The sequence below is a fragment of the Lupinus angustifolius genome, unplaced genomic scaffold, assembly GCF_001865875.1.
Source record: "Lupinus angustifolius cultivar Tanjil unplaced genomic scaffold, LupAngTanjil_v1.0 Scaffold_511, whole genome shotgun sequence".
Lineage (NCBI taxonomy): Eukaryota > Viridiplantae > Streptophyta > Magnoliopsida > Fabales > Fabaceae > Lupinus > Lupinus angustifolius.
In genome coordinates this window covers 94,559-102,653 of record NW_017727873.1, presented here as the reverse complement: position 1 = coordinate 102,653, position 8,095 = coordinate 94,559, and the positions used below count along the sequence as shown (strand labels likewise).

General features: G+C 30.7%; 1 protein-coding gene across 1 annotated transcript; it reads right to left on the bottom strand.

The window, feature by feature from the left end:
- Nucleotides 1-4,188: 4,188 nt before the first annotated feature.
- On the bottom strand, nt 4,189-7,305 carry LOC109341589 (fructose-bisphosphate aldolase 3, chloroplastic). The gene is made up of 6 exons (XM_019579526.1): nt 6,993-7,305; nt 6,135-6,404; nt 5,919-6,028; nt 5,735-5,825; nt 4,982-5,251; nt 4,189-4,757 (listed from the first exon to the last, which is right to left on the bottom strand). Exons 1-6 carry the CDS (start codon nt 7,155-7,157, stop codon nt 4,479-4,481), a joined length of 1,185 nt encoding a protein of 394 aa, XP_019435071.1. The 5' UTR covers nt 7,158-7,305; the 3' UTR covers nt 4,189-4,478.
- Between the last annotated feature and the right edge of the window lie 790 nt (nt 7,306-8,095).

Here is an 8,095-nt window from a genome sequence, read left to right as displayed (position 1 = left end):
ATTTACCTTCAGAGTACATACCCTCGTTGTTTTCATAACTATCAATATGTAACAAAAAGAAAACTAACCTCTTACACGCTAAATGCTCTGTTTTATAATAATCACATTGTTTGTGAGGATAAAGAGAAGAATTTAAACTGCTGGGACAAAAATTAATTGTTAAAATTTTAAGAACTCCATAATTGTATCTACATAAATTTAACTAAATTCTCAATCACTAATTTTAGATGAGCCAATTCAATCTTGGCCAACCCAAATCAATGGGAAATATTTATGTAAAGTGAAAGTAAATTGATGTTTATTTAAGTAGGATATGGCAGTTCAATAATTATCGATTGTCATGTATATGAAAAATGTTGAACTGGTATAGCCAAAATTCGTTTCAATTATCTCTAGATCAATATCTCAATATCTACTTCATAATCAAAATATTCAAATAAATGGTAATAACGGATGTTGATATAAAATTTAGGGAACAATAATATTTAATTGCAATTTATAAATAAGATTAATTGAGTAGCAAAAAATATAAATAAATATACATAATTATTTTAAAGTTTTGAAATAATATAGTAATTCTAATTAACAATTATATACGTATACATTAATTTAAAGTGTTGATCTTTATTCTTTGAAAGACTTAAATTAATCATGATTGAATCAGATGTAAATTTTAAGTTATTTCATTTTCAATATAAATCGTCATATTGTCTACAAGAAATATATGTTCTAGATAATTTTATTTGGTTGTCTTTGTTATTGTAAATGATCTTTTTGTAATAATAAATCATAGTAGTTAAGATAATTCGAATAATTGTACTCGATCAAACAAAAAATTTGCATTCATTTTTCTCTTATACTTAATAGTTGAGTTTTTTGAACATACGTGACTAACGACATCAACAATAAAATATTGAAATTGATAATATTTTATTGTTCAATGATATTTATAGGTAGAAATTTTGCAAAAAATATATATTATTAATATTAAATGATTTTATAAAAGTTTATTAGATCTTTAGACTTTTGGTACAATGTTTGACAAAGAGAATCTATAATCCTCATAATCTATTTCATAAATGTAGAATCATTATGAACTCAAATGAAGTAATTGTATTATAAGCAATATAAACTTTTATAAATATAAGTGAACTTGATCCATTATCTATAATTTTTGAAGGACTATATAAATTATAGAAGTCAAAAAATATATTAAAAAAATAAAAAATAAATCATAAATTTGAAGAGAAAAGAAATTCAGGGGTAGTCGCCCCATGTAATTATCTATACTATATATAAAGGAAAAATATTGTATAACTACCACCATAATATAATTTTACTAATTTTGCCTTTAATAATTTTTAATTTTTTAGGAAAAAAACATATAATTATATATAACTATTACCAATATATTAACCACCCTCTTACCTTAATTTGACCACTAAAATAAAGACAAAAAATATAATATAAAATGCACCAATAAAAATTACAATATAAAGTATATTCGATTTAAAAATATATTCTAATTTACTAAAATAAAATATATAAAACTTAAATATTTGATACTAAAAAATGTAGGATGGTACTAGGTAAGCGTGAAGTACCTGTCGCCGTACTGGTATGTAATAATTGGCAAATAATTTTACATAATTAATAATATTTTGAGTGGAAACTATATAACATAGAATTACATTTAGCCTTGGCCACGAAAAAAAAAGAAACGACACGCAAACAGGATTTGGTATCTGTTGTTTTCTTTGGTTTTGCATGACGATGTTCAGGGAACACCATCAAACAAGCAACACAAATTAATAAGACTGTCTTTCAACGTGCACTATAAATTGGGACGCGAAAGAAGGGAAGTGAACATAAGTACGCAACACTTTCTAATTCCAACATCAAAATATTTTATTTGTATTTTCTTAAAAAGATTTATAATATATGATTGTAATGGAATTAATAGGGAAATGGCGATATTGGTCATAGATTTTTTTTGTATTTTCAGAGAAGTTAAAAACGACACGAATCATAACCAACAGACTATAAAAAAATCATGAAAAATGTTTTATTAAATGTTATTATTATGATTTTAAAGATTGGACAAAAGTTTAACAACAAACTTTTATAACAATTCATTATTTATTAATTAGAATAGTATACGGCTTTGATACATAAATGATTTCTATACTAAATCCTAAAATGGTGCTACTAAAAAAGAAAAAAAAATAACAATAGATAAATTTTATTTAAAACACGAATTTAGTAAGAAAAAAAAGAACTCAAAACCAGTAACGCGATTATTGTTATGGTTTGTTAATTTAACTATTCATACAAAACCAATTCTAACTTATAGAAATAAGTAAACCTGGTCTATCTAGAGTTAATAATTGGTGTATTTAACAGAACTTCAAAAAAATTAAAAAAAAACTTTTGATGTTGACATGTTAACATATACTGATATTGATAAAGTACAAGCACAAGGATATATAAATAAAGTGCAGAACAGATATAACAAAGTGAAGAACTAATACATTAAGTGTATTACAATTAAATAATTAAAGATGAATATACCTGTTTTGAGACTAAACCCGGTATCTGAAATGTGTACAAGCACAAGGATACATTGTTACTAATGATTAGTATGTAATATGGCTCAATAATACCAATCAATAATTATGCATACTATAACTTGTTGGAAAGATGAATGAATTGGCAGGAGACCCGTGTAGATATTGTGACAAAATGTTAAAGAAGATGACACAGACTTATGTATCCAAGGATTGTGCAGACCGACACTAACTCATTGGATTGAGAGAGGGAAAATTCTAAACAGTATATGATTACCCGTTCAGACAAATTTTAATATGGGATTTTGATAAAAGTGAAGTCTAATCTCCCCTTCCTTTTTCTGCTATCTTTTTTAGTGTTCTCCCTCTAATTTAATAGCAGATTATAAATCACATCCCCTAAGAACTAGGTAGCTTCTCTCCACCATCACAAACTGCCATCCACTACTCCAATATGGTACCAACTTCCCTTCCATCTTCTTTTTTTATTTATTTACCATTTTACTATTTAATTTAATAATTTTCGAAATAATAATTAAAAATGTTTTTTTATAATATTTCTGGTGCTAAAAAACTATTGTTGCGTTCTATTATGGGCCGGACAAAAATAAGTATTCACAATATTCTCAAAATCTCATTGAATCTGGGATGCATGACAACCCTAACATAAGATGCACAATTAATAAGAACTCAGTCAAGAGCTCTGCATGGGAGATTACAAGCATTATTTATGAGTTGTGTCATTCATATATCATTATAACACTAGTCAGTGAGGTTGATATTTATAAATTTAACTTTTAATCTAGTCATTAGTGTTCTTACTAACAGTTTCTCATGGAGCCTGCTATAGCTGAAATGTAAAAAGTGTAAGGAGAACTCGATTGTTTTATTCAGACCTACCTGCATCTCCTTCATATTACCCAACAGTCTAAGAGCAATCAGTTTCAAGCTACGGTTGAGTTCAAGGGAATGCAGATAATGGATCAACCTTGTAACAGTAAGAGTGCAAAAAAAGATGTTACAACTAAGGGTCCACTTTCAAGTTGGATTTTAGAAGGGAACGAAAAGAAATGAAAGACTTCAGGATTATTAAGTATACTTACAAGATAATTTTAAAGTTTTCGTTCTTTTCTTTCTCCTCCAAAACATAACTTGAAAACATACCCTACTACACTACAATGGCTTCTCGGTAGAAAGCAGGCAGTGAGTATAGCAATCAACTGTAGCTATCAAACAAATTCATTTTGAAGTTGAAAGGTACCAATTCCTCATTGAAGGAAAAGTTATGGATCATCTGTGAACTTGAAGCAAGAAACAATCAATCAAAGCTTGAATCAAAATAACAAATTACCATTTCTCACGATATGCTACTTTTCCCTTGTTAGCAATTCTACAGTCCATTATTTTTAGCAGCTCTTTCCATCAACAGGCTAAAGCCTGGTTTCTCATGGCAAAAACATATTTATTAGTATTTCAAAATGTAGTCCACACAAATGAAGCAACTGAACAAATTGAAAATTGAAAACTATGTAAGATAAGCAGTATCCCTTGGGAGTGTCAAATATCATGGTAAGTGCAGAAGCAATGCCTATTAGTTATTTTCATCATTTTCAATACTAAATAGGGTACTAACTAAAATTCTGAAGTGGTATGCATAAGCTATCATGCAGCAGAAATAAACATTGAAAAAGTAATAACTATTGTGTTTAATTTTTGTTCTGTCCCTCTTTGATTTTCTTACTACTCAAACCAATCTTGGTTGCACCAAGAAAAGTTTCCTTTCTTGCACAACTTATTCAAATTCAAGCTCAGTTTCTAGAAGTTGAAAAAAAAATATAAATAAAAGCAAACACTTGTAAATTTCGTCATAATTCCTTGCTAACAAGGCAAAGACAAAGGATGACAATTTTTTTAGTAGGTATAGCCCTTGACGAACATTCCCTTTCTGGCTTCTTCATTTTCACCCTCAGCAGAGTATCTTCCAAGTTGAGCCAAGGAGTTTGCTTTTGCACGAATCAGAAGAGACTTCTGAGCAGCTTCCACATTCTCGGGGCGTCCTTGCCATGTCTTAAGCACAGAGTTCTGCAGAGCTCGTGCATAGGAGAATGAAACATGCCATGGGTTGGGACTTTGGTTCATTGCATTAAGATTTAGTGTTGCTTCCACTTCAGATTGTCCACCAGACAAAAACTGAAATACGAACAGAACATAATTTAAGATTTCAATTAGTCATTCTGAGCTTCAAGCAACAAAACTTCATCTTTTAAAATTAGCCAGAAACTATAAACAATATAACAGGATATTGATGATATTAATCTTTGGATTATCAAAGTCATAAGTGGACTGTTTAGAGTAAGTATGATATATCACATCAATTTACATGAGGGGGAAATAAAAAGGTGCAGTATCAGTACCATGATTCCTGGGACAGCAGGGGGGACTCTTCTTCTAAGCACGGTTAGTGTATGCTTGGCTATGGTTTCTGGAGAAGCCTTTTCCTTGTGTTCAGCCCCAGGAGTCACCATGCTAGGCTTGAGCAAAATTCCCTCAAAAAGGACATTGTTTTGAGCCAAATAGAAGAAAACTTCTGACCAGACCTTCTCTGCCACTTCCAGTGTCCTCTCAATTGGGTGATCCCCATCAAGAAGAATTTCAGGCTCTACAATTGGAACAAGACCGTTGTCCTGAAATTGAACACAAAGGCATCCGTCCATAAATGAAATGTAGTTTTTTTCTTTAAAATTATATAGCAAAACAAAATGCAGCACATGTATGTTGCATTACTATAGCTTATTTCCAATCAAAATAACCAGAAAGAGATTAGGGATAGATCATGGGTGTGAGATGCAGAACAACCTTGTGTGAGATAAACACTAAACAATTATTTTATATACAAACTAACAACAAGCATCAAACCACTGAAGTTCATTACCCAGTAAATATGACATAGTTCTGCTTCAACCAAATTTGACACAACCTATAAAAGATATGCTTATAAAACCTGTTGCCGTCATGACCCACAATCAATATTCGTTCCTTTCAGATGAAAGAACCTCCCTTGTCAGATGGGTGTCTTGAAGGGGACCAAAGGATAAACTAAGAAAATACATTTGCTACTCTATGAATAAGCTAATTTCAACAAATACAGATTCATGAGTAAAAAATACCTGAGAGATAGCAGCATAACGAGCAAGTCCCCATGCAGCTTCCTTAACAGCCAATGCAGAAGGACCGCTAGGAATGCTAACAACTGTGCGCCTGCATGTTACAAAAGCAAACCACAATACCAACTGAATTTCAATGCATCTTATTACCAAGGAAGTTGGTAAAGGGCAATAAAGAATGACTTACCACTTGGCAAATCGAGCACCTTGCTTGTAGTATTCAGCAGATCTTGAAGCCAGTCCATCTAAACCTTGGCACCAAGATTCATTGTTTGACCCTGGTAGTGGCACCAAACCCTGAAAATAAAAGAAAATATGTTTATAACTACAAGCAGGTGCATTATCAGTGAAAGAAGGATAGCCATGATAAAAGGTTACATTAAAAAATTATTGGCAAACAGACCTTGTCAACTTTGATACCAGGTATGATATTCGCCTCACGGAGCAAATCCACAAACTTCTTTCCATCAGTTGTTGACTGGTAAAGGGTTTCCTCAAAAAGGATGGAACCGGAAATGTATTCACCAAGTCCAGGAGTGGTCAGAAGAAGTTGCCTGTATGCTTGACGGTTCACCTCGGTATTGTCCAATCCAATGGATGCTAACCGCTTCCCACAGGTTGCATTTGACTCATCAATTGCAAGAATTCCACGACCAGGAGATGCAATAGTTTTCTATACCAACAATAATCAATGATAGTCAAGCTTTTAAAAAATATGCTATCTTAATAACTAAACTAAAATCTATATCAACTCAAAGCATCTTCCAAGACAAAATTTTCTCACGCTACCTAGTACTAGGTTTCTACATAAAGATTTATATTAGATTATGGAGGGCATGCCACCATGCCATTCTCGATAAGACCATCAACCTCAATAAGAATTACAGTGTAATTTACAAATATCTCCTACCAACAAGAGAATATGATAATCTAACCCCGGACTACTACTAGTTAAAAGTCAAACAATGTAATAATATGCAAAATTGAAGGAAATATCATGTTAGAGTAGTAATAACTAATCCGAAAAAATAAAACTAGCTAAGATGAAAAACAAAAATGCAAATCAACCCCCAAAATCAAAGGCAGCAAAATATACATACCCAGTGTCCCACAAAAGCAAAGTTATAAACTTAAGGATTTAAAAGAATTAAACCTAGAAAGTAAACAAAAAGGGCAGGACCAACTTTTCCATTTTACGAATCAAAAGAATGAACAAAAACTGAGAAATATAAAAAGGTAGCAATACGGAAAAGGGACTAACAGCGGTTAGGACGAGTTCATCAGAGTAAGAAGAAGCGCGGATCGGGAGGGAGACTCGGCGAGTGGCGGTGAGAGGTGAGGATCCGCCGCGGCGAGAAGAGAAAGAGTTGTTGCCGATCCATTGAGGAGACAAAACGTTGATTTTTGCGAAACTTGCACAAGACATGGTTTCGATTGAGTATAACAGAGACAAAGAGATGATGAAGAGTGAAATGGAGAGAAATAAATTGGTTATATGATGAATGAAATTTAGGTTTTGTTTTGTATGGTTTATGCTTTATATAGAAAAGGTGCAGAAAACGAAGGTTTGGTTTCTTGGGCACTCCGCGGTAGGTGATCCTAATAAGACAACCAACATGCGGCAAAACTAATCACCAAACTTCTTACTCCTAATAACTTCTAACCAATTGTTGCTTCTTTCTTTTCTCCAAAACAAAATTAATACTTATTTATCAGTGAAAATTTGAGAGTGCAATGTTGCCAAATACAAAAAATTAAAGTATGCTATAAAATTTTATTTTTTCTATTTATAATAAAATGAAATTTTTATCCTAAAAAATAAAAGTAGAGACAAAAATTATCTTCTCCTAGTAAAGAGAATCTTTATTCCATTTATATAGCCAAAAACACTAAGTGTTTAGAATCTTCTTACTTGATAACTTTATATGTGCTAAGTACTTACAATTTGTCCAATAAATAGAATTTTAATTTAGTAGTGTAAGTAGGGATGACAATTAATGACATAAGTACGGGTAGTGCTTACATATATTCATATTTATACTATTCATGAGTATCTAATGAGTTTTAAATTTTAATTATATCTTTATATATTTTATAATAATTAATATACAAATATAATTATTAGTTGAATAATATGGTATATATATATATATATATAATAATTTTGTGATTATAGTGTATTATGAAATAATATTCTTGACAAAATGTAATGTTAAAATAAAAAATTATAATATATATATATAAATATTTAATTAAACATAAATTTATAAATATGTGAGTATTTATAAAGCATGTATCATAACTCATTTCCACCTATTGTGAGTTTTTTATGACTACCCATTAGTTAAGTTGAATATTTTTGTC

Coding starts and splice junctions, on each gene's coding strand:
- LOC109341589 (XM_019579526.1), bottom strand. CDS start 7,157: ATGTCTTGTGCAAGTTTCGCAAAAATCAACGTTTTGTCTCCTCAATGG. Junction 6,405..6,992: donor ATGAACTCGTCCTAACCGCT/GTTAGTCCCTTT, acceptor TTGTTGGTATAG/AAAACTATTGCATCTCCTGG. Junction 5,252..5,734: donor GTTATGCTGCTATCTCTCAG/GTATTTTTTACT, acceptor GTTCAATTTCAG/GACAACGGTCTTGTTCCAAT.